Source organism: Thalassophryne amazonica, chromosome 3, assembly GCF_902500255.1.
Source record: "Thalassophryne amazonica chromosome 3, fThaAma1.1, whole genome shotgun sequence".
Taxonomy (NCBI): domain Eukaryota; kingdom Metazoa; phylum Chordata; class Actinopteri; order Batrachoidiformes; family Batrachoididae; genus Thalassophryne; species Thalassophryne amazonica.
Window position 1 is genome coordinate 77,765,050 of NC_047105.1, and position 27,441 is coordinate 77,792,490.

Consider the following 27,441-nt stretch of genomic DNA (forward strand, 5'->3'; position numbering starts at 1 on the left):
CTTCAAAATATCAGGCCCTGTCAATGGGAAATATAACCCCTTAGTAAAGACAGATAGCAGTATGACTCAATAATTTCTATGTACCGTACTGTTCGGACTGCATGTTGCAACGGAGTATATTAGTCGCATCTATCAAAAAAAGTGTCATAAAGAGGAAAAAACATAAACATAGAGTGCATCTGGAAGGTTTCACCGAACTTCCATTTTTCCACGTTTTATTTATAGCCTCATTTCGAAAAGGATGAAATTAATTTTTTTCTCAAATTCTGCACGCAATACCACATAAGGACAATGTGAATTTTTGTTTTTTTTTGTTTTTTTTTTTTGTTTTAGATTTTTGCAACTTCATTAAAAATAAAAACTAAGAAATCAGATTACATAAGTATTTACAACCTTTCCCATGAAGCTCAAAATTGAGCTCAGGTGCATCCTGTTTCCACTGATCATCCTTGAGATGTTTCTACAGCTTAATTTGAGTCCACCTGGGGTAAATTCAGTTGACTGGACATGATTTGAAAAGGCACACACCTGTCTACATATAAGATCCCACAGTTGACAGTGCATGTCAGAGCACAAACAAAGAATGAAGTCAAGGGAATTGTCTGTAGACCTTCAAGACAGGATTGTCTCGAGGCACAAATTTGGGGATGGGTACAGAAACCTTCCTGCAGTTTTGAAGGTCCCAGTGAGCACAGTGGCCTCCATCATCCATAAATGGAAGAAGTTTGGATCTACCAGGACTCTTAAACATCTCTGGAGAGGTCTGAAAATGGCTGTACACTGATGCTCCCAATCCAACCTGATGGAGCTTTAGAGGTGCTGCAAAGAGGAATGGGTAAATCTGGTTGAAGATAGGTGCACCAAGCTTGTGACATCATATTCAGAAAACTTGACCAAGGGTGTAAATACTTATGTACACGTAATTTATTATTTTTTATTTTTAATAAATTTGCAAAAATAATAAAAAAGAATTCATGTTGTCATCATGGGGTGTTGTGTGTAGAAATTTAAGGTAAAAAAATGTACTTACTCCATTTTGGAATAAGGCTGTGACATAAAATGTGGAAAAAGTGAAGCACTATGAATTCTTTCTGGATGCACTGTATATGTCACATCAGTCTATATGTCACATTTACTTTTAAAATGAGGTGTTACAGTTTCATGCAACAAGAAGAAAAATGAATGTAATCAGCGTATTTTTTTTTTATTTATAATGCAAACCATAGGTTAGCATGCAGAAGCTAATAGCCAAATAATGTTTGTGCACAAGGTATCAGGTCTGGTTCCACAGAAAGGTTGGACACAAATGCAGGACTCGATAATAGAGCTCTGTGAGTAAAAACAGTTTACTAAACAATAAACAGGGTCGGTACACAAAAAGGCAGTCCAACAAGAGCAGAAATACATGGAACATCAGACTTAGGCGTGGTCAGTAATACAGGCAGGTGGTCATAACACGAGAGGCAAGCAGGTCAGTAATACACAAAAACAGCTCGAGAAAAGGGACAAGATGCGTCAATCTGGCGAAGGAATATGGCAGACAGAGGAGCTTAAATATACCCAGGTGATGAGGTGCTGATTGGAAGCAGGTGTGCGTGGAATGCACCAGAAAGCGGGTGTGGCCAGAAAGAGGGAAACACCCAGCACCAAGAGCCAGCAGAGACAGACCTAAACGGGAAAAACCCCAGCAAGAGAAGCAGGCGAACAATACAAAAACAACCACAACACGACAATACCTCACATCTTGACACAAGGCAGAAAATCTCAAAAGTAAACTGCTTCTTATTATTAATTGCTTCTTATTATTAATTAATAGACAACACATCAGTGCAGAGGTATACTTGCATGTTTATCTCACTAACTGTAAAAAAAAAAAAAACGTTTTAAAATGACTACATTTTAAAACATTATTGTTAACTTTACATTAGCCTTAGAAGGTCTAAGATTTGGAGTATCACTTGCATCGCGAGGGAATGTTGTCTTTGACATTTTGGTCATGTGGCTTGTTTCTCTGTGCATGATCCAGCACATAGGTGCCTGAGTGTTGACGACTCCAGTTACTGGAGGAGGTCGAGGAGACACCCACGCTTCATCTGGCTGTGGCAAACAGATCATTTTAGAGATGTGGGGATGGACTTGTTGTTTGCCTGGGTGGTTGCTATCCAGCACCCAAGTCAATTAAGTGATGTCATGGATGCAGCGAAGTGTATGCTCCCAGACTTGACTTGACATTAGCCTAGCCATCCTCCTGATCATTGTCCCTTAGCTGTCCCACAAAAAAACAAGTCGAGTTCAAGGTTATTCTCAATCTTTATTCAAGAGCATAGCCATCCATTTCAAGAGTATGATTATTAATTTTACTTGTTCTCTAAGACACAGAATATCCTTCTCATTCAGATCTTCTTCTTGGTTTACAGTGGTTGGCATCAAGTTGTATGGTTCATTACCGCCACTTTCTGCTCTGGTGTGTGGACCAGACAATACTTGATTCAGACCACTATACAAAAGCAGCTTGTCATATGTGTAAACTGTGCCATCGTGTGGCCGTAGATGATAATGCAGTATATTTTTACATACAAGTGGCATTGAACTATAAGGCACAGGATCAAACAAATGAGTTTTTAAAAAGCCCAGCCTGTAGTCAGGAAAATATGTGTTTGCTGCTGCTCCTCTGCAAGTTGATTTCTCACTGTTTAGACTTGCGAAACCTTTCCCAAATGATCTTACACTAAAAAAAAAAATTGTCGGTCATCTTGCTAAACCTGACAATTTTATTCTGATTTGTATGCAGTTCTATCAGGATTACTCCATTATTATTATAGTTTTATTTGACATCAATCTGTTATGTTGTTTTCATGCATGCTGTTGTGGTCACACATAGTATCCCTGCACACATCATTGTCCACATGTTTATACTCTTTGTTTGCATGACTGTTACGCCCACGTTCCTCCCTTCAACTTGTAGGAGGAGCATACTAACCCACTGGAGCAGCATCTCACAGTGAGTACACATCCCTCTTCATCTCATACCATCCCTCTTCATCTTCAGTTGTTTTCAGTGGTGGAAAAGCACTTCACACAAGTCATACAAATTATGTTTTTAGTAAAATTTACATCTACTGTAGGGAACGTAGGAACAAACAAACAAGCCTGTTTGTTAATTTGTTGTGTAGTGAAGGATTATTGACCTGTGTTCTGTTGATGCGTCACTTTACTCTCAGGAAATGGCAAGCACTTTGGCTCAGAAACATCTGCGATCCATCATCCTCAATGTGAGTATCAAGTCTTAAATAATTATGCTACATTTTTGAAAATTGCTACTCTGAGAATAGAATATAAAGGGGTTGTATTTATTGTCTCTTTATTAGGGCTGCCACAAACGACTATTTTGATAGCCAACTAGTCAATGATTATTTTTGCGATTAGTCGACTAGTTGGATCATACGTAATTTCCTAAATTAAGGCCTGCAGCATTTTCCGAGAAACGTCGGGATGAAAACATGAACATTTCCAAATCAATGACTATTTCTTAGACTTCATTTACATCAATCATTCAGAAATACAATCAATGTGGTACTTTATGGTAAATCTGTGTCAGGTAGGCAGTTCTCAAAAAGTAAATGTCCATTCTGGAAAGAGATGTGAGAGAAGCCACCAAGTCACAACTCTGGAAGAACTTTTGGCTTCTGTGAGTGGAGAAACTGGGAATAGTGCAACATTTTTATTTTTATCTTCATTTTACATATAGTCCCAACATTTTCTGATTTGTGGTTGTTTCTGTTGCATTTCTAAAATTACAGAACTGCTATAAAGAAAAGTGTGAACATTTTATTGTGTTTTAAAACTTTGTGGAGCAAATGCAAACGCCAGACTCTTAGAAAGAAAGAAAAACTACACAGACGTGCAGGAAAACTTTGATATAAACTGAACAGAACAATGCAGGCTGATTTGACTCCCCATATTTTTTGTATAAATAAATCAGAATAAAATAAGAGGTAACTCACTTTGACATGAATAAAACATAAATCAGCAAAAATCAGCAGCTTGTATTTTTATTCTGACTCCAGTTCATTTTAGTGTGATGAAGTCATTTTTTTAAAGTCATTTTTTTGCTCCTCATCAGTCATGTTTTGTGCTTGAACACTGCATTAAGCTTAAGATTGAACAAATAAATACCTTTGGAAAATAACAAAAACCTTTGGAAAAAAAAAAATAACACTCCCCCTCTAGCTGCCACCTTATCGTGGTGGGGGAGTTTGCGTACCCGGATGATCCTAGGAGCTATGTTGTCGGGGGCTTTGTGCTCCCTGTAGGGTCTCCCAAGGCAAACAGGTCCTAGGTGATGGGTCAGACTAAGGGCAGTTCAGAACCTCCATGACCAGTAAAAGATCAAGGACCGTGACGTCGCCCGGTATGGCGGAGCCGGGGTCCCACCCTGGAGCCAGGCCTGGGGTTGGGGCTTGCACGCGAGCGCCTGGTGGTTGGGCCTTAGCCCATCGGGCCCGGCCGGGCTCAGCCTGAAAGAGTGACGTGGGCCCGCCCTCCTGTGGGTTCACCACCTGCAGAGGGGGCCATGGGGGTCGGGTGCAGAGAGGATTGGGTGGCGGTCGAGGGCGGGTGGCCCGGCGGCCCGGTCCATGCTCACAGCCCTAGCTGTTGGGACATGGAATGTCACCTTGCTAGGGGGGAAGGAGCCTGAGCTTGTGCGGGAGGTTGAGAGATACCGACTAGAGATAGTCGGGCTCACCTCCACGCACAGCTTGGGCTCTGGTACCCAACTCCTGGAGAGGGGCTGGATGCTTCATTTTTCTGGCGTCGCCCACGGGGAGAGGCGGAGAGTTGGGGTCGCATTGCTTATTGCTCCCCAGCTCAGTCGCCAAGTGTTGGAGTTCACTCCGGTGAACGAGAGGGTCGCGACTCTACGCCTTCGGGTCGGGGACAGCTCTCTCACCGTTGTCTCGGCCTATGGGCCAAGCAGCAGTGCAGAATACCCGACCTTCCTGGAGTCCCTGGGAGGGGTACTAGATAGCGCTCCGACTGGGGACTCCATTGTTCTCCTGGGGGATTTCAACGCCCACGTGGACGGCGACAGTGAGACCTGGAGGGGGGTGATCGGGAAGCACGGCCTCCCCGATCTGAACCCGAGTGGTGTTCAGTTGTTGGACTTCTGTGCTAGTCACAGTTTGTCCATCACGAACACCATGTTCGAGCACAAGGGTGTTCATAAGTGCACGTGGCACCAGGACACCCTGAGCCGGAGGTCGATGATCGACTTTGTAGTTGTATCATCTGACCTTCGGCCACGTGTCTCGGACACTCGAGTGAAGAGAGGGGCAGAGCCGTCGACTGATCACCACCTGGTGGTGAGTTGGATCCGCTGGGAGGGTAGGAAGCCGGTAAGACCTGGCAAGCCCAAGCGTATCATGAGGGTCTGCTGGGAACGACTGGCGGAACCCTCTGTCAGCGAGGTCTTCAACTCCCACCTCCGGGAGAGCTTCTTCCAGATCCCGGGGGAGGTTGGAGACATGGAGTCCGAGTGGACCACGTTCTCCACCTCCATTGTTGATGCGGCTGCTCGTAGCTGTGGTCGCAAGGTCTCTGGTGCCTGTCACGGCGGCAATCCCCGAACCCGGGGATGCCGTCAAGCTGAAGAAGGAGTCCTACTTATCTTTGTTGGTAGGTGGGACCCCAGAGGCAGCTGACAGGTACCGGCAGACCAAGCGTGCCGCAGCCCGTGCGGTCACAGAGGCAAAAACTCGGGTCTGGGAGGAGTTCAGGGAGGCTGTGGAGGAGGACTATCAGTCGGCCTCGAAGAGATTCTGGCAAACCGTCCGACGCCTCAGGAGGCGGAAGCAGCTCTCCACCAGCACTGTTTACTGTGCGGGTGGGGAGCTGTTGACCCTGACTGGGGATGTTGTCGGGCGGTGGAAGGAGTACTTCGAGGATCTCCTCAATCCCATCGTCACGTCTTCCGAAGAGGAAGCAGAGACTGGGGACTCAGAGGTGGACTCATCCATTACCCAGGCCGAAGTCACCGAGGTGGTTAGAAAGCTCCTCGGTGGCAAGGCTCCTGGGGTGGATGAAATCCGTCCTGAGTACCTTAAGTGTCTGGATGTTGTGGGACTGTCTTGGCTGACACGCCTCTGCAACATCGTGTGGCGATCGGGGACAGTGCCTCTGGATTGGCAGACCGGGGTGGTGGTCCCTCTGTTTAAGAAGGGGGGACCGGATGGTGTGTTCCAACTATAGGGGGATCACACTCCTCAGCCTCCCCGGTAGAGTACTAGAGAGGAGAATTCGACCGATGGTCGAACCTCGGATTCAGGAGGAGCAGTGTGGTTTTCGTCCTGGTCGCGGCACACTGGACCAGCTCTACACGCTCCATCGGGTGCTCGAGGGTTCATGGGAGTTTGCCCAACCAGTCCACATGTGTTTTGTGGATCTGGAGAAGGCATTCGACCGTGTCCCTCGGGGCACCCTGTGGGGAGTGCTCCGGGAGTACGGGGTCCGGGGTCCTTTGCTAAGGGCTATCCAGTACCTGTACGACCGCAGCAGGAGCTTTGTTCGCATTGCCGGTAGTAAGTCAAACCTGTTTCCAGTGCACGTTGGCCTCCGCCAGGGCTGCCCTTTGTCACCGGTTCTGTTCATTATTTTTATGGACAAATTTCTAGGCGCAGCCAGGGTGTAGAGGGGGTCTGGTTTGGGAACCTCTGAATCTCGTCTCTGCTGTTTGCGGACGATGTGGTTCTGTTGGCTTTGTCAAATCAGGACCTTCAGCGTGCACTGGGGCGGTTTGCAGCCGAGTGTGAAGCATCCGGGATGAAAATCAGCACCTCCAATCCAAGGCCATGGTTCTCGACCGGAAAAAGGTGCTTTGCCCTCTTCAGGTCGGTAGAGTGTCCTTGCCTCAAGTGGAGGAGTTTAAGTATCTCGGGGTCTTGTTCACGAGTGAGGGACGGATGGAGCGTGAGATCGATAGACGGATCGGTGCAGCATCTGCAGTGATGCGGTCGCTGTATCGGACCGTCGTGGTGAAGAGAGAGCTGAGTAGGGGGGCAAAGCTCTTGATTTACCGATCGATCTACGTTCCGATCCTCACCTATTTTCATGAGATTTGGCTCATGACCGAAAGAACGAGATCGCGAGTACAAGCGGCCAAGATGAGTTTCCTCCGCAGGGTGGCTGGGCGCTCCCTTAGAGAAAGGGTGAGGAGCTCGGTCACTCGGGAGGAGCTCGGAGTCGAGCCGCTGCTCCTCCACGTCGAAAGGAGTCAGTTGAGGTGGCTCGGGCATCTTTTCCGGATGCCCCCTGGACGCCTCGCTGGAGAGGTGTTCCGGGCACGTCCCACTGGGAGGAGGCCCCGGGGAAGACCCAGGACACGCTAGAGGGACTACATCTCTCAGCTGGCTTGGGAACGCCTTGGGGTTCCCCCGGAGGAGCTGGAGGAGGTGTGTGTGGATCGGGAGGTCTGGGCGGCTTTGCTTGAGCTGCTGCCCCCGCGACCCGACTCCGGATAAAGCAGAAAGAAAATGGATGGATGGAAAATAACATCTGTTAAAGTTCAGAGTTCTCGCCTGCTTTATGTGATCTGTGCCTCTGAAAATCACAGCACAGCTTCTTCACAGCAGGGTTTTTTTTTACCCGTGTATGTGTAATTTTTAAAATTTATTTATTCTCATTTTTAAGGATATTTAATTGTTTATTTCATTTCATGATCTCATAAATTTAGTATACGCTGCGAACATGGTGTGAACAGGGCGGTGCCATCAGAACCGCACGAGTAGAGAAAGTACAGAGAGAAGTAAAGGCAGCTCCACGGTTTGGTTCGTTTTTTTTTTTAAACATGTTCAGTTGGCAGCCAGGTAGGGGTCAATTGAAGAATTACACAGGGGTCAAAATTAAAAGATGCTCCAATCATATAGAAAACTACACCACATTATTTGCCTGATCATAAAGATTCCAAAAAGGTATAGTTTGGACAATCTGTCACTGAATGTTATGGAGTTATGACGTAAAAGCAGCAAGAATGGTGACAAGGTCAGTTTCAGTTTGTACAGGGGTCAAAAGTTAAAGTTGCTCCATTAATTTTGCTTCAGCCGTATTTGTGCTGTATTTGTTGCCTGTTTCAGTTATTCTGCTGCACTAATAAGCCAACAGAGCATGAGAGCTGCTATCTGTTAGCTTAAACATGTGTATATGAGACAACCCGAATTAAAGGAAAAATGCTGCTTTTAACAACCTGGACCTCAATTCTGGAATAAAATACAGTCGTTTACTCACCAATATAAGTTTGGTGTGATTAGAATTCCATAGTTCAAATGACGTGTTTCAGTTCAAGTCTGAAGCAAACATTTTTCTTCTTTTACTAAGGTGGATTAGAACGTTTTGTGGTACACAGCACAAACTACTGGACAGGAGGAACCTAGCAGTCAACGTGACTCACTGATTTGAAATTGCAGCTCTTTCAACCAGACGTGTGGTGCCGTGACATGTCAATCATCTGTGTCCAGTCAGATTTCAGGGGAGTCCAGTGAAACCCCGGCCCCTGCTCTAGCTCCACCCATGCCAGGACGTGTTCAACATGCGACATTTCCTGTTTCACTGTCACTGAGAATTTGCCACTTCCTGTTTGAGTGTGAGCTTGCCACTGAGTTCCCGTGAGATTCCATGGGATCTCGTCTGTCAATCCAGGAAGTGTTTGACATTTCAGCATTTCCTGTTTTACTGTGGACTTGAATTTTGGCACTTCCTGTTTAGGACGCCCTTTACCATGAGTGAGCTTTGCGCCGCTGCGCGACGCTTCGCTCATAATATTTATTTTGAGTATTACCAGCTGAAGCACTTTATTAGGTCGATCCATGAATTCTCTCTTCAGTGTACACCAAGCAGAAATGCCATTTGTCAGTTTTTTAAAGAATTCTGTACACTTGCACTTGGGACATTGCTATGTGGTGGCAGACTCAGTAAGTGAAGGAAGTGAGAGCTTTTCTGGTGAGGAGATGAATCTGCACACAAAGCGTGAAAGCCTGCAGCAGAATGGGAACAGCATGTAGTACAACTCTCTGAGGTGAAGCGGTTAGTGCCTCATTCCTGCAATACTTCCTTCTTCACCTGTCTCCATTTACCCGATCTTCTCTATGACCCGCCAGCTTCCCCTCAACCCCCACCTCTCCCTTGGTGATGGACCATCATGTGACCAGCCCCATTTTGGTGCTCCCCATCTGTGAACATGGGGAGGATGAAACAAGCATAAAAACATTACAAACCAGAGTTATATACCATCGTTTTGGTTTTCCAGTAGTTTTTTTTTTTTCATTCATTTCATTATAATTTTGTTTTCAGTTTAGTTCATTTTGAGTGAGGAGGGAAGAGGATGTATGTCAGCACTAATGTGCATCCCTGTGTGCATAACCACAGAGTGAGCATACTGTGAACCCATCTATGTAAGGAATTCCTGAATATTGCGGCACTTAAGCAACAGAAAAACACTCCTCTTGACTTTAGACCAGGTTTTTGATAGACTATGGTGCAGTCGCTTTCTGCTGCCGTATGTTAGCGATGCACTAACAATGCTTCTGACCACACCAATGCTGTGTGCAGCTTTACACAAGGTGTAAGGAAGAGAACCACCATTTTAAACCTTGGGAAGATTTTTTACAGCTGTGATGTAGGACGAATAAATAGTGTAATTGCATGTGTGAATGAAGTGTAGCAAACTCTGCTCAAAAATCATTTATTTGAGCGCTAGTCAATTTTGGCACCCTTAGTTTAGTTGCAAAAGTCACAGAGGATAGCATACTGCATTCCTGCCTCATGGAGCAGTTCCAGCACTGTTTATTGTTATTAAATGAAAACCTAGAAATCAGTGGACTGTTGCCAAATTATGGTTAATTTCTCATTACAGTAAATTGTGCACAGAGAGCAATCAGCCCATAAAAATAATTGGCATCATTAGCATAATGTCTTGTGTTTTCAGGTAATTTTCCAAATGTTGAGCTCCTTTTCACTTTTGATGAGTCAAATAGGACTTGTTTATGAAGTTTTTTCATTTTTGCTTTATTTCAAGTGCCATTATTATGTGTCATTTGATAAATGGCTTGTTGTGATAATACCACACTGAATCTTTGCGTTTTTGCAGCATGTTATTCGAGGTAATCGACCAATCAAAGCAGAAATGGCACATCAGCTATATGTGCTGCAGGTGTTGACATTTAACCTTTTAGAAGAACGTATGATGACCAAAATGGATCCTAGTGACCAGGTAAAATTTCAAAGAATTAAATTTCAGTGTTGGAGTAACATAATCCTGTTAAATATGTTTTCCACAACTTGTACTGATCTACAGAGTTGAAGCTGTTTGTACAACCCCAATTCCAATGAAGATGGGATGCTGTGTAAAGTGAAAATAAAAACCGAGTACAATGATTTGCAAATCCTCTTCAACCTATATTCAATTGAATACACCACAAACACAAGATATTTAATGTTCAAACTGATAAACTTTATTGTTTTTGTGTAAATATTTGCTCATTTTGAAATGGATGCCTGCAACACATTTCAAAAAAGCTGGGACTGTTGTGTGTTGGGGGGTTTGGCTGGACATTTTGGTGGTGTTTTCTTTTCTTTGCTCTCCAGGTGGTATGCAAACTGGTTGTTTCTGTGGAGAAGGTGCTGGCAGAAGAGTCCTTCACCCTCATCAGCATTATTGGCTGCACTTGTGGAGGATGTTCACGTGCAGGCCTAATGACTTGCAGCACCTGCGGATGATGCTCACGTGCAAACTTAAAGACTTTCAGCTGAAGCAGATAATGAGATGGCGTTCTGCATTTAAGCCATGAGTGATTCAAGCAGAATTCCGGGAACTCGACCTTGTTGACGTTCGTTTGTGAGACGCTGAGGACCGCGCCTGGGTTTGACACATCGTGCCTGTGAAGGAGGATGGGGTGAGGGACACATGCTGTCAGCACACATCAGAGGTGATGATTGTCTGAATAAGTGTTAACAGTAATTTGGTATTTTGTTACGCAGTATATTTGAACATTGATGAAAATTGTGCAGTTTGCCTCTCACTGCCGTGGCGTACGGAATGATGATCCTCCACCTGTTGTGAGAAACTGCTCATTTACATAAAGCTTAAATTCAGACCTGAATGTGTTGCTGATAGTGTGTGCCTCTGAAGGATATTTGTTGTAGCTCTGTTGACTTACCTCACCTTTTCCATCCTTCACAGAGTCAGTTTGTCGTATCCACCTGGGGGTGTTCGGCGGTGAGTCTGGGTCCAGAAGAGCCGAGCTTTGATCCATTTGGGCGCTGGAGAGCGCGCCGTCCTTCACCTCGCCAGACAACCGCACATTTATGTTGTACACAAATTATTGCACAGGAGGGAAATAAATTTGTTTTGTTTTTGGAACCGCTTTCTGGTTATTTAGCGCTGGGTTCAGTCAGATGCTGGTCCGCTCCTCAACCTGCTTCTGCACATAACAGGGACATTGGTATGTTTACCACTGTGTTACATCAGCTTTCCTTCTAACAACACTCAGTAAGCGTTTGGCAACTGAGAATTGTTGAAGCTTTGTAGGTGAAATTCTTTTCCATTCTTGCTTGATGTACGAATTCAGTTAACAGTCCGGGGTCTCCGTTGTCATATTTTGCACTTCATAATGCTACACACATTTTCATCTAATACCAACATGTGACTCGACAGGTCTGGACTGCAGGCAGGCCAGTCTAGTACCTGCACTCTTTTACTGTGAAGCCACGCTGTTATAACACGTGCAGAATGTGGCTTGGCATTGTCTTGCTGAAATAAGCAGGGACGTCCCTGAAAAAGACGTTGCTTGGATGGCAGCATGTGTTGCTTCAAAACCTGGATGTACCTTTCCGCATTGATGGTGCCATCACAGATGTGTAAGTTGCCCATGCCATAGGCACTAACACCCCCATACCATCGCAGATGCTGGCTTTTGAACTTTGCGCTGGTAAAAATCTGGATGGTCTTTGTCCTCTTTTGTCCGGACGACACGACGTCCATGATTTCCAAAAACAATTTGAAATGTGGACTCATCAGACCACAGCACACTTTTCCACTTTGCATCTGTCTATTTCAGACGAGCTCGGGCCCAGAGAAGGCAGTGGCGTTTCTGGATATTGTTGATGTATGGCTTTCACTTTGCATGGTAGAGTTTTAACTTGCACTTGTAGATGTAGCGACGAACTGTGTTAACTGACAGTGATTTTCTGAAGTGTTCTTGAGCCCACGCGGTAAGATCCTTACACAATGATGTCGGTTTTTAATGCAGTGCTGCCTGAGGGATCGAAGGTCACGGGCATTCAATGTTGGTTTTCGGCCTTGCCGCTAACGTGTAGAAAGTTCTCCAGATTCTCTGAATCTTCTGATTATATTATGGACTGTAGATGATGGAATCCCTAAATTCCTTGCAATTGAATGTTGAGGAACATTGTTCTTAAACTGTTGGACTATTTCTTCACGTAGTTGTTCACAAAGTGGTGATCCTCACCCCATCTTTGCTTGTGAAAGGCTGAGCCTTTTGGGGCTGCTCCTTTTATACCCAATCATGACACTCACCTGTTTCCAATTAACCTGTTCACCTGCGGAATGTTCCAAACAGGTGTTATTTGAGCATTCACCAACTTTCCCAGTATTTTGTTGCCCCTGTCCCAACGTTTTTGAAATGTGTTGCAGGCATCCATTTCAAAATGAGCAAATGTTTGCACAAAAACAAAAAAGTCTATCAATTTGAACATTAAATATCTTGTCTTGGTGATGTATTCAATTGAATATAGGTTGAAGAGGATTTGCAAATCATTGTATTCTGTTTTTATTTACATTTCACACAATGTCCCAACTTCATTGGAATTGGGGTTGCATGTCACTAAATGCACTACAATAAATGCACACAATGTCAGGGTGTAGCTGGGGAGAAGCAGTGATGCTGGGAGCCACTGCACCCACTCAAGACCAGCTCTGTCATAACTAACTGTTAGCATGACTGCTGCAAGGAATCCTGAGACCCACCACTATGCACATGAGGAGGTCTCACGGACTGTTGATTCAGGTAGGCAGAATGTTTGCAAACATTTGTAGCGGTGTACTCACGCTAGGCCCGCTTGGCTGTGCAATAGCACATTACACCCCCAAAGTCCAGTTTGTGTGTGTATTTTGCATGCTTTGGGCCATGACTAGGGCCAGCCAGCTGGCACTTCTGGCCCAACTTGCAGAGGTTGTCCAGCCAGACTAGGCCGTCGACACATGTAGTGTGATCATAAATATCATCGGAGCACAGAACACAGATATCATGTCACTGACATGACTGTTCAGTTGAGCAGTTACTACAAATAATATTGGGTGTCAAAATCCAACTCTTCATCTGCGTCATGACACTTGGCCAGTGGATCAAGTAGGGGATTGCCTGTTGGGCTGAAATATGGTGGGGCCCTCAACGGCGGATCAGGCAGAGGAAATATTGGCTTGTAACGCAACCTCTGTGAAAGTGGACGAAGGCTGCAGCAGGTCCTCAAACCCAGATTGTCTGGGATTTCCCAGCCACCATACCAGGCTAAGGATCTGTTAAGGACCTTGTGATCGTCAGCGTGCTGACATTCCCACATTAACCAAACCCAAACTCTGTAAATCGACCCTAAATGTACATTTTCTGTCCCGTCCAGGAATTGATCAAGAGACAATCTTACTCATCACAGATGGGATTGCCACGACTAATATTTTTATTACTACTTGGATGAGACAGTTTTCATTCAACATCATCTGGGTTAAAAATTGGTCTGTCTTCTTGCATTATTGATGAACATGAATCATGGTCAGCGAACAGCTATGCAAAATATTTCCTCATCATCTTGCTGCTTTCTGGAAACAGCAGATGATGAGGTCATGCAAGAAGTATGAGTGATTAATAATTCTCTTACTGCATAATTTTTTCAGACCTGACAGGTTTTATATGGGCAGGGGGCCAGCATTTTGTCTTTTTTTTAACCTTCTGTAAAATGATCCATAGAAATATTAAGTGCACTTGTTTCTAGAGCACAAGGTTCCCAGTTTAAGACCACCGCTGACCATTCTCCATGTAATGTGGAGTTATGTCAGGAAGGGCATCCGCCATAAAACTTGTGCCAAATTAACATGCAGATCCATCTATGATCTGCTGTGGCATGAAAAGGAGTTGTCTGCCATTTCAGCCATGCGTCTGACCCATTTAATGAGTAGTCACTCTCATCTCACGTATATCAAGCTTTCTTATCCCCGTACTATTTGGTCATAATAAATAATACATTACTTCATCTTCTTATATAAAACTTATCTCATAAGAAAAGGGCTGAAATCAATAATCTTTTAATGATAAATTCCATTCTTCATTGTCAAAACAAAATTCACATTGTGTTGATGTTGATGTGCTCAGCCCTTACTTGGAGTGTAGGGTGAGTGCAGGCCAGTGGATAGTGGAGAGGGAGGAAAGTTATGCTTGGGCACACTCCAAGGCACCTGGGCCTGGTGTAAGTTTACACTCAGTCTGACCAGTCACAGCAGTGACTTATGAACATCCTGCCTGCCTAAACGCAGCCCGGAAAAGAGTCTCCCCAGCATTACCACCGTCACCGTGGTGGATGCAAGTGGACACAGTCACATGATCATGGACTAGTCAACGTCAAGCTTAATGCATCATTGCACAGCAGCAAGGTCGATTGATTGACTAGTCCAGGGATATTCAACTCATCCCAGAAAGGGCTGAGAGGGTGCAGGTTTTCTTTGTAACCACCGACTCCACCAGGTGATTTCACTGACTAACTGATTCCATCTGCTCAAAGTGATGTTAATTAGTGAAATCACCTGGTGGAGTTGGTGGTGGCAAAGAAAACCTGCACCCACTTGGCCCTTTCTGGGATGAGTTGAATACCCCTGGACTAGACTGTGCAAGCCCTAAAGAGTCCCCTCCAGACATTGTAACTTTGCTCTTGTACAGCGCTTTATTTGTAAATATACAAAAGGAAACCCTTTTCATTCCTATTTAGTATTCAAAATCCTTTTGATATGACAGACAACAATCACACCAATTCACCTTTTTGAATTCAATTCAATTAATAGCATTAGTTGAACTAACACCTGATCATTTCTTGAATGGTAACAGGCTCAGAGAGACAAAATTTTTGACCTGCGAAGGATTGCCTTTGATGGTGAAAATGATCCCACTGGTACTGAAAAGAGAAAGGCCATGTACACTAAGGACTACAAAATGCTCGGCTTCACTGTGAGTTTCAGTTTTCAGACTCTTCGGGTTTATGAAAAAACAAATGTTGGTTAGTGGTTTGGCGCCTGACTCAGGGTGGCTGTTTATGTGTTTTGAGTACAGAACCATGTGAACCCAGCCATGGATTTCACTCAGACTCCACCAGGGATACTGGCTCTGGATAACATGCTGTATCTGGCTGAGGTTCACAGAGATACGTACATCAGGGTTAGCATTGACTTTAGGATGCACTTTAGCTCAGCTCACAAAACTTTGGCCTAATGTCTCTGCCTGTTCTCTCTAATGACAGATTGTCCTGGAAAACAGTAGCCGTGAGGATAAGCATGAATGTCCGTTTGGCCGCTGTGCCATCGAGCTCACTCGAATGTTGTGTGAGATACTTCAGGTTGGAGAATTGCGTAAGTAGCTCTGTCATGTCACAGCCAAGAAAAACATGCTTTGATTCAGTTATATTTCTGTTAAATAAAAAAATGCGTTAAAATCTATTGAACCTAGACAGGTCATCAGGATTGTTACTTTTGTTTTGTTTTTTGTTTTTTTTTTTTGGTGTAGTTCAGTATGCTCAGAGTTCGAAAGGAAGGTTACATGTAAGAACTAAAATGTTTTCTTTTGTGCAGCTAATGAGGGCTGCAATGACTACCATCCCATGTTCTTCACCCATGACAAGGCGTGGGAGGAGTTCTTCTGCATCTGCATCCAGTTACTTAACAAAACGTGGAAGGAGATGAGGGCCACAGCTGAGGATTTCAATAAGGTTTGAGATCACACAAAGTGCTCTATCAGCCATAGATATTCAGAATTCTCTATCAATAAAAAAAAGGCAAAGAGAGACAGATCTCTATAGGGCAAAACTAAATGAAGAAAGCTGTGACTTCGCTATATTTTCACATCAACATTATACAAACATCTATAAATGTCTGTGCTGTGATTAATTAGATGCTTATAAATAAGAAGTAATTTTTACATTGAAATTTGAAACTTTGTTTAAAAGTATATTATCAGAGATGCTGTCAGCAGATAGTCAGTGTTAAAGGACTGAGATCAGACTGGAGGCCGTGTGATCAAACATGTTTCAAGCTGTACTCACTAGGAATACCCCGTTTAGGGCCCCTTCACACATAGTACAAATAAGTACAAATCAGGGCGAATCACGGCGAAACAGCTCATATGAGCGAACCACGATAAAACATCGAGATAATGGGCAGGCGTTAACAATCCTGGTGCAACGGTTCTGTGCATGCACACGAGCATGCACAAAACCAGATGTCTAAGTTGTCCATGCCATGGGCACTAACGCACCCCCATAACATCACAGATGCTGGCTTTTGAACTTTGCGCTGATAACAATCTGGATGGTCTTTTTCCTCTTTTGTCCGGAGGACACGATGTCCATGATTTCCAAAAACAATTTGTAATGTGGACTCATCAGACTACAGTGCACTTTTCCGCTTTGCGTCTGTCCATTTCAAATGAGCTCGGGCCCAGAGAAGGTGGCGGTGTTTCTGGATATTGTTGATGTATGGCTTTCACTTTGCATGGTAGAGTTTTAACTTGCTCTTGTAAATGTAGCGACGAACTGTGTTAACTGACAATGGTTTTCTGAAGTGTTCCTGAGCCCACGCGGTAAGATCCATTACACAATGATATTGGTTTTTAATGCAGTGTCGCCTGAGGGATTGAAGGTCATGGACATTCAGTGTTGGTTTTCGGCCTTGCCGCTTACATGTAGAAAGTTCTCCAAATTCTCTGAATTTTCTGATTATATTATGGACTGTAGATGATGGAATCACTAAATTCCTTGCAACTATATGTTGAGAAACATTGTTCTTAAACTGTTGGACAATTTTTTCATGCAGTTGTTTACAAAGTGGTGATCCTTGCCCTGTCTTTACTTGTGAATGGCTGAGACTTTTTGGGATGCTCCTTTTATACCCAATCATGAGTGCCCTCAGTTCCAAAACACTTATTGAGGAAAGGTGATGTAACACAGTGGTAAACATACCACTGTCCCAGCTTTTTTGAAATGTGTTGCAGGCATCCATTTCAAAATGAGCAAATATTTGCACAAAAACAATAAAGTTCATCAGTTTGAACATTAAATATCTTGTAAAACAAAAAAGGAGAGTTCTCTGCACTTCTGTATAGCACAAACAAATCTGGTGCAACCAGATAGGACTGACTTGTAAAAGAGAAAAACAGCTGGTGCAACACAGAAATAGGTGCTGAAAAATTTTAATAAGATGCTGAAAATTAAATATCTTGTCTTTGTGGTGTATTCAATTGAATATAGGTTGAAGACGATTTTCAAATCATTGTATTCTGTTTTTATTTACATTTTTCACAACATCCCAACTTCATTGGGATTGTATTTCCATGTGAGAACAGCAAGCAGACACGTGCATCACAGTGGACAGTTGTAAGTTCATGTCCGACCAAACATGGTACGTGTTCTCCAGCTGGGACTTCCAGAACCAGAGAGTTCAACAGCAACTGCTGTTGGCGGACATGCCCCCTGTCAGTTCAGTGCACACACCAATGTGGCACTCTTTTTCTGTGTTATGTGAGCTGTCAGTGAGTGTCTGGTCAGCAGCTGACAGGCACCTCGCTGTGCTGTGTGCGTTCAGACCTGCCTGTCCGGCCCCCATGTGATCATGTCTGTGTAGCATACATATCAGCATTTTATGCAAGTGTGCCCCCACGTATGCCACATGTGTTTTGGGCAGAGGGGGGGTGCTTGCAAAGCCACACTCGCGGTGGCACTTAGACAAATTTCACATCCAGCTTCAAAGTGATCATCTGCTCACTGTTGTCGTGCTAACAGCGCAAATGGCCACACATTTTCTAAGTGCCAAGTGAGTGGTGTTAGATGTTCGTGTTTGTCACCTGCACTTTGGCTGACACCTGCCGCGAAAGGGATTGAATGGGCTCTCACAGGGCACACTCTGTCTTTCAGCTGCTGGTGTTTACAAATAGTTGCAGCAGCAGGTGTATGAGGCATCGGCAGCAGCTATGATTTTACACGATGGGCATGCACTTCTTCCTTTGTGCGCTAGTCGACTTAAATCGTGTTATGTGTGAAGGGGCCCTTAAAGACGTTCGAACATGATTGATGCTGTTAAGACTACCAGCACCTGGAAGTTGCCACACACTAGTGATGATTTTGAGAATCAGGATGAACTTTTTCAACAGTTTGAAAATTTGACCCCAATTTCAAAACTGGTGATGGCCGTAAATACTACGTATACCATGATTGTTCGACATTGACAAAGATGGATCAAGAAATTTCTATGATGCTTCAAAATATGCCTCGAGTTGCTTTTTGGGACTAAACGGGAAAGAATGGCACTCTGTGGAATAGCCCCATAATAATAAATATCTCACAGACAGCAAAAACATTGAGGGCAATCTGAGAAACAGTATATATTCTATATACCCAGACTTGGTTACTTGACCAGTTTGTCAGTTTGTTTGTGACTTCAGTTAATCGTATGAGTTTCGTCCACTCCTACTTACAGGCTACAAGAGTAAATAAAATAAAAACACCTTTGCGATGCTTCATACCATTTGGCATTTGCTACCACTCTAAAAATCCAGTTCTGCTAAATGTATTTAAATCAGTAAAATGACATGGGTGCCCAAATTTATGCACCTGCCCAATTTTGTTTAAATAATTATTGCAAACTTTCTGCAAATACTAGAAACTTCATTTCACTTCTCAAGTATCAGTGTGTTCGTCTGTTATATATATTTAACTGAAATTTCTGATCCAGACAACCAATGATTTATAAAGGAAAATCATGAAAATTCTTAGGGGTGCCCAAACTTTTGCATACAATTGTATAATAACAACAACACTCATCAAGCAGGACAGACGTAGGTACCACAATATTATTAGGGGAATGTATTTTTGAAGTTAAATCAGCTGATTAAAAAATACGAGGCCCTCCCTGGTGCAAATTGGCACAGTGTAGCATAAGTGTCACTGATAGCGTTATAGCTACTGCAGTTGTGGTTTTCATGCTCAGCACTCACATCTTTTAAACTGCAAGTAAAGTCAACTTTATTCCACCTGTGTGCCCCTGGCTGTGTTGATCCAGAGGTGAATTGAGTTCAGACACTGTGCCTACTCATTGCAGGAGAAAGTACCTGCACCATAGACCAGGAAAATCTTGGTCTATATTTAATTGCAGAGTTGTTCTGCTATTTACAAGGTAAAATGTTCGGATTGCATCACATAGACAGGTTCATGACATAAAAACACCTCAAACCCAGGGATGCATATTAGTTCATTGTGTCATGAAAGTGAAACCAAAAAGAAAAATACAAAACTTTAATACTGCGACAAAGTGGCATCCTGTCCAGGGTGTACCCTGCCTCACGCCCTGTTACTACTGGGATAGGCTCCAGCCCCCCGGTGACTCTTAATTGGAGTAAGCAGGTGGAAAAAATGGATGGACGGAAAACTTTAATAACTCTGGTTTGTACAGAGTTATCAGGCACTCCAGCCTGTATAGAAAAGGCGGACTCAATCCATATCTGTCTGTCAGAGTGCAATGCACAGAGTGGGCAGCATTTTTAATTTGAGTCACAGTTTTTACTTACCATTAAAAGCAGTGGTGGGCACAGTTCCAATAATCCGATAACAGATAATTATCGAAGATAATGTTTTCATTATTGGATTATCTTTTTAGATAACTTTAAAAACCATTATCGGACTAATTATCTTCCGATAAATTTTTGTCCGATAACTTTTAGACCGATAACGTAGTAAACAAAGCTGAATAGCGGCGAACATTTTTAAAAATTAAAATCAGTTGAGCACCTACCTGTTAAAAGTTTCCTAACAGATGTATAGTTCCACCCTCTGCAAACAGAAGAGAGCTGCTTCCAGGAGAAACTGTTCCATCCTCTGCAGGAAAAGGAGAACTAGTCACAAAAAAAAAAATCATTTCCTTTAACGCCATACTGATACGCGGGCAATATCACCCAAGTCATCCAGAGGCATACATTTTTAACTTATGTTTCAAATTTTAACCAAACTAATTTTGGACAAGTTATTTAAAATTACTGTCATGTCTGAAGTTTTATAAAGTGAAAATATCAGATATATGTTTTAGTTTTAAAGTAATGTGCTAATTTGTAAGGTTTTAGTGAGCACATGCTGTGCCCAGCAGTGCATTATGGGTAGGATAGGGTAATCTCAGTACGTTCACGACAGGACAAATGCATTTCAGACACTCTGTTCAGGCTCCACAGACAACAGCATTAAACTCTAGTGCCTAAAACTCTCCTGAATATATTCTCTGGGTTTATAGACGTTGTTATTGTTTTTGTGTTTGTTAAATTCCACGCATCTTAAATGTAGCAGACACAGATTATCTGGAATTTTGTTTTGGCAAGTTTTCAAGGCCTCTACTGCCATCTACTGGTCAGTAGTGTTCATGGCAGTTCATGGCAGTATTCGTCCTGAAGCTGAGCAGACACTGTATGATATTTTAACCACTGTACTCTGTTTCAGTTCAAACTGTACCACATAGGCGCATGGTGTAAAAGTTCAGAGTGCACAATTTATGTACTCACACACATTGTACGTTCAAAAACCACACGTCGAAGTCGTGTTTCCAAAAGCAAAATGTAAGCTTTTTTTTTCAAACTTAATTTACAAAAACTCTCGATGGGAGACATCAAAGTTTAAAAACAAAACAACAAAAAAACATTACAAGACAGCTCTGTGGTGTTTGAACATGCACAGTGCGAGCGGTTGGACGCTTGTAGCTCTTCAGCAGCAGGATACCCTCACGACGGCCAACCAGAATAATATCAAACAGGTTTGATTTTCATTCACCCATACGATCAGCGATCAGGAGGTGGTCGTGAGATGTTAAACGCAGCTTGTTACTACATGTACACTACACGATGCAGGACGTGCGATTAACCTGAAACTCGGTCCAAAAAATTCTCACACGAATGAAAAATCATCTGAAAAAGGGCCAAAACTCGCACAGTGTAAAGCCAACATTTATGTGTCAAGACAATATTCAGTGCACGTTTTACAACATCATAAAACGTGCGCACATCTTAAAACTAATAATAAAACTAATAAAATGAGCGCACATTCTCTCCACATGCAAAACATTTTGCGATGACACTTCCAGGCCTCCATAAAAATGCCTGTTTTTACAAATAAAAAATGTAATATTTTACAAAAGCACATTTATCTGTAAACACCAACACATGTCACATTAACGTGTTGGTTTACATAATGAATGACTGAACCTATCAGTGTTTAGCAGAGGCACTTTTACCCAGAATCCTTTGCGATCTGTCTGTGTTTGTTACAAAACCTTAGAATTAGTGCATTATTCAACATTAAAAGATATATGTTATATTTTAAAAGAGAAAAAAGAAAAAACTGTGACTCTCACATCGAAACGTTAGTCCCGTTGTACATTTTTGCTTTCAGCACTTTATTAAATTTTCTGGCACTTATTTCTGTGTTGCACCAGTTTTTTTTCTCTTTTACAAATTAGTCCTATCTGGTTGCACCAGATTTGTTTGTGCTATACAGAAGCGCGGTGAACTCTTTATGTTATATTTTAACTTTGTACAAATGACAGAATTGACATTAATGGAGTTATTCTGTCAGTATTCACACCAAACCATAAGTCAGCATGATTTTTCCAAGACCTCCGCCTGACTGGAGTGTTGTGATTGGTAGAAAGCTGGCTTTGGGGCTGCTCTCAGGGTGCTTCTGTGCTGCAAGCCGTGTAGTAAACAACAGCTTCCAGCAGGGGGCAAGATGTTCAAACATAGAAGTGTGGGCTCATTGTTTGGGTCTGTTGTCGCGTTTGGTGCTTCCAAAAGCAATTGTGGTGTTAAAACTCAAATTCAGCTTGTTAGTAGTTGCAAATGTATCAGAATTTATCGGTTATCTGTAACTTCTGATACATTTTTGGGTGGTTTATCGGTTTATCTTTATCAAAGATAACTTTTGAGTTATCTGATTATCTGTTATCAAAGTTAATTTTTTGGTTATCTGTGCCCACCACTGATTAAAAGTGCTGCAGGTGATGCCCCTCAGTTTGGAATCTCCTTAGGACGGTGTCCTTCCATTCATTCAGGTATTTGGATTTGAGGTCTCTGTCAAAGATAAACTGGCCCAGTCTCACCTCATGTGCATGACAGCCAGTGGTCATTGAAGACATGCCACAGTACTGAGAAAGTTTCGTAAAGTCACTACACTTGGCATAACTTCCAACATTTTATGGTGCTTTGCTTCAGATTGTGCTTGTTGTGACTGCTGATTTGTGTCTTTGCCAGAAAACCTCTTCCCTTCTTCCCCTGAATAGCAATACATCACCATATGGTACACTTGTATCTTTAAGAGATAGAGAGGTGACATCCTGGTTAATTTTATGTTATACTCAAAATACACTCATGGCAAAGTTCAACCACATTGCACAGTGTGCTCTCATTTCAGCTCAGATTACATGTGCAAATGGCATTGTGGGCTTTGACATGCCTCAGATCCTTTTACCCTGTGTGCTTTAGTCTACGCACCATAGATCGTTAAGATAGGGCCCATGGCAGATAGGGCAGTTGCTGTTATTTTGGCACAAACTGATCTAGATATTTCATAGAAAGTTTATTTTTTGTGTTACTTCACACATTGACTTGGCATGTATGTGCTTCTACCCTGAGCAGGTGATGCAGGTGGTCCGTGAGCAGATCACCAGATCACTGGCCATGAAGCCATCATCTTTGGACCAGCTGAAGAGCAAATTGCGAGGCCTCAACTATTCAGAGATTCTTCGTCTGCGGCAGTCAGAAAGGATGAGCCAGGATGACTTTCAGTCTCCACCTATTATGTCAGTCTGTGACCAAGTGACTTTATATTTTGCATTTGTACTTTTTAACCTTGTACAAATTTTATCTCACTGAGCAAATCAAGTCTCAGTCTTTGATACTAGTCTCAGACAACACCTACTATGTTTATGCAACAGATAACATTATCATGGACATATTTATCTACTGTATGTGACATCTCTTGCTTGTGGTTTGTTCTGCAGTGAGTTACGGGAGAGGATTCAGCCTGAGATCCTGGAGCTCATCAAGCAGCAGCGTCTCAACCGGCTATGTGAGGGAAGCTGCTTCCGTAAACTGGGAAACCGCCGAAGGCAAGGTGGGAAAACAATCATTCAGCCTTTTCTTTGTGATGGAGTACTGCTTTAGTTTATTATTCATGAATCGGTATGTTTTCTGCTTCCTTCACAGAGAAGTTCTGGTTCTGTAGACTCTCTCTGAATCACAAAGTGCTGCACTACGGAGACTTGGATGAGTCGCCTCAGGGTGAAGTGCCATTTGAGCTACTGAGCGACAAGAGTAAGGCACTTGTAAACCTGCACGCTCTTTGTAACATGCACCTTGACATTGCAGGTAAAGCCAGGCACTTTTTTTATTGCTCCAGTGACAATATTTGAGAGTAAAAAATAAGTGGTATGCCAGAGGTCAAATCTAAACACTAGATTGTGACCGACCATGTAAATTCAGATTTATATTACATCTACTGTCACATATCCCACGCCACCTGGGTTCTGTACCTCAGCTTGGTCTGTTTCATCATCATCATCATCATCATCATCATAGAGACAAATATCAGGCAAAAAGCTATCCAAATCACTTTTTGAATTCTGCGCCATTGCTATGTAAAGCAATTGATAATGGGCGATCACTGCCTTGACATCACACAGCAGTGCACTTTCTCACCAGCGTGGGATATGTGCTGCTGAGAAAGTGAAAGTGATATATTGCAGTGTGTGATCAAATAAGGAACAAAATAAATTGAAATATACTGATTTGGCTAAAATGCACAGACAATTCTGGTTTTATATAGAACAGTCTTCAAGGAAAATGCACATTTCCCAACCTTTGCATGTGACCTTTGTAGAAACAAACACAAAGTAAACCAGTAACTCTTTAAATATGCCCAGTGTTAATAACAATAACAATACTATTTTTTAATTCTGTCTAAGTGGAGGCAGCAACTCAAATGTACCTGTACCAAATGTCTTTCAGCTACATTAAGTTAAGTTTTAGACTCACAAAATACAGACACATTCAACACCTGCTAAATTTCCTTTTGACCCTGATGAATCATGTTGCATTTGCACACCTCATTATGTGCATGTACCCTCCCAGAATTTTGCATGCTCGGGTGGATAAACCCCAGATATTTATATATATATATATATATTATAATGGCATGCCAAACAGGAAAATATGAGAATATTGAATGAAAACTTGAGAATATTGAATGAAAACCTGAATATATTGAATGAAAATCTGAATATATTGAATGAAAACTTGAGAATATTGAATAAAAACCTGAATATATTGAATGAAAACTTGAGAATATTGAATGAAAACTTGAAAATATCGAATGAAAACCTGAATATATTGAATGAAAACTTGAATATATTGAATGAAACTTGAGAATATCAAATGAAAACCTGAATATATTGAATGAAATTTGAGAATATTGTTGTGAAAGTGTCGTGACCCCACAACAGGGGGTGTTAATGAACGGACAATGGATAAGCCAAAAAGTAACAATTTAATGTGAATCGCACAACGAAGTACAGACAATAGCAATATGGTGGAATGTCAATTATACACAAGGTGACGTGTGGGCAGGCTCGACGATAGAAGACGTCTGGCGAGAGAAGAGCCGGATCCCACACAGCTTCCACCACCAACGGAGCTGAAGAACACCGGAGCCGCCAAGCCCTGCACCCCAGGTGGCCACTGTCTTCAGCAGTCAGACCCGGTACTGCTGGCAGAGAACAGAGACAGTACTGATGAGTGTGAGTTCGCACACTCAGTAATCCCACAGTCAGTGTTTAGTTAGGAGGGAGAACCTCCACCTCTGAATCACACACTCGTGCAGCTCCCGAGATAACCACTTATCTGGGTGGGGTGGGAGGCGAAGCCGTCGCAGTCCACACCAAACGCCAACTCAGCAGACAGGGTATCCGTCCCAGGAAAACGGCTGCAAAAGAGATCAGACTAATGCTCGAATTAAGGTTCAGCAGAGAATTACCTGAATGGTAGCTGATTTCTCGGCGGGGAGGTGGAGTTGCAGTCCGGCCTTTATGGTGGTGGTGATGTGTAGTGGATGAGTGACAGCTGGTACGGATGATGAGTGACAGCTGTCACTCCCGGTCGCTCCGACGCCCTCTCGTGCTTGAAGCCCGCACTTCAAGCAGGGCGCCATCTTGTGGTGGTGGGCCAGCAGTACCTCCTCTTCAGCGGCCCACACAACAGGACCCCCCCCTCAACGGGCGCCTCCTGGCGCCCGACCAGGCTTGTCCGGGTGACGGGTGTAGAAGTTTGCCAGGAGTGCCGGGTCCAGGATGAAGCTCCTCTTCACCCAGGAGCGCTCTTCGGGGCCATAACCCTCCCAGTCCACCAGATACTGGAACCCCCAGCCCTTTCGACGGACGTCCAGGAGCCGGCGTACTGTCCACACGGGCTCCCCGTCAATGATCCGGGCAGGAGGCGGCGCTGGTCCCGGGGCATACAGTGGTGAGGTATGGCAGGGCTTGAGTCTGGACACATGAAAAACGGGGTGTATCCGCAGTGAAGCTGGCAGCTTCAGCTTCACTGGGGCCGGACTGAGGACTTTGAGTATGGTGAATGGTCCTATGTACCTGTCCTTAAGTTTCTGGGATTCCACCTGCAGGGGGATGTCCTTAGTGGATAGCCAGACCTCCTGCCCGGGCTGGTATACAGGGGCCGGGGAATGCCGGCGGTCTGCATGGGCCTTAGCCCTCGTCCGGGCTCTGAGCAGGGCAGAGCGGGCAGTACGCCACACCCGACGGCACTTCCTCAGATGGGCCTGGACCGAGGGCACCCCGACCTCTCCCTCCACTAGCGGAAACAATGGGGGCTGGTACCCCAAACATACCTCAAACGGGGAGAGGCCGGTGGCAGATGAAACTTGGCTATTATGAGCGTACTCGATCCAGGCCAGATGGTCACTCCAGGCCGTCGGGTGCGCAGAGGTCACGCAGCGGAGGGCCTGCTCCAGTTCCTGGTTCGTCCGCTCTGCCTGCCCGTTCGTCTGGGGGTGGTACCCAGACGAGACACTGACGGTGGCCCCCAGTTCCCTGCAGAACCTCCTCCAGACCTGGGAGGAGAACTGAGGACCACGATCCGAGACAATGTCCGATGGAATCCCATGCAGACGCACGACATGGTGGACCAGGAGGTCTGCAGTCTCCTGGGCCGTCGGGAGCTTCGGGAGGGCCACGAAGTGGGCCGCCTTGGAGAACCGGTCCACTATCGTGAGGATGGAAGTCATGCCCTGGGACGGCGGGAGGCCCGTGACAAAGTCCAGGCCAATGTGAGACCAGGGGCGATGAGGCACGGGCAGAGGCTGGAGGAGGCCTTGGGCCTTGTGGTGGTCGGCTTTGCCCCTGGCACAGGTGGTGCAGGCCTGGACATACTCCCGGACGTCGGCTTCCATAGACGCCCACCAGAAGCGCTGCCGGACCACTGCCACGGTCCTTCGCACCCCTGTATGACAGGAGAGCTTGGAACCGTGACAGAAGTCAAGGACCGCAGCCCTGGCCTCTGGTGGGACGTACAATTTGTCCTTCGGACCTGTCCCCGGGTCCGGGCTGCGTGTCAGGGCCTCCCGGACGGTCTTCTCCACGTCCCAGGTAAGGGTGGCCACGACAGTGGACTCGGGGATGATGGTTTCAGGGGGGTCTGACAGCTCGGTCCTGACCTCCTCTTCATGCACCCGGGACAGGGCGTCAGATCATTGGTTTTTTGTCCCGGGGCGGTAGGTGATCCGGAAGTCAAAATGCCCGAAGAACAGCGACCAGCGGGCTTGCCTGGGGTTCAGACGCTTGGCGGTCCGAATGTACTCCAGGTTCCGATGGTCCGTGAAAACCGTAAATGGTACCGATGCTCCCTCCAACAGGTGTCTCCACTCCTCAAGAGCCTCCTTCACCGCAAGAAGTTCCCTATTGCCGATGTCATAGTTCCGTTCAGCTGGGGTCAACCTGCGGGAAAAGTAGGCACATGGATGGAGAACCTTGTCGGACTCCCCGTTCTGGGATAGTACGGCTCCTATCACTGAGTCAGAGGCGTCCAC

The 27,441-nt window shown here is 44.3% G+C and overlaps 1 protein-coding gene across 2 annotated transcripts in view; it reads left to right on the forward strand.

Annotated features, from left to right (window-relative positions):
* elmo2 (engulfment and cell motility 2) overlaps positions 1-27,441 on the forward strand; it is a 132,792-nt gene that overhangs the window by 95,284 nt on the left and 10,067 nt on the right. Inside the window, exons 2-10 of one of the 2 annotated variants that reach the window (XM_034166892.1) lie at positions 3,222-3,272; positions 10,139-10,261; positions 15,159-15,278; positions 15,381-15,485; positions 15,568-15,676; positions 15,896-16,032; positions 22,983-23,146; positions 23,348-23,460; positions 23,553-23,660. In XM_034166892.1, coding sequence (XP_034022783.1) covers positions 3,225-3,272; positions 10,139-10,261; positions 15,159-15,278; positions 15,381-15,485; positions 15,568-15,676; positions 15,896-16,032; positions 22,983-23,146; positions 23,348-23,460; positions 23,553-23,660 — 1,027 coding nt within the window. In that variant the 5' untranslated portion in view covers positions 3,222-3,224. The remainder of the gene's footprint in view (positions 1-3,221; positions 3,273-10,138; positions 10,262-15,158; positions 15,279-15,380; positions 15,486-15,567; positions 15,677-15,895; positions 16,033-22,982; positions 23,147-23,347; positions 23,461-23,552; positions 23,661-27,441) is intronic. The other variant, XM_034166893.1, reaches the window with a different exon arrangement.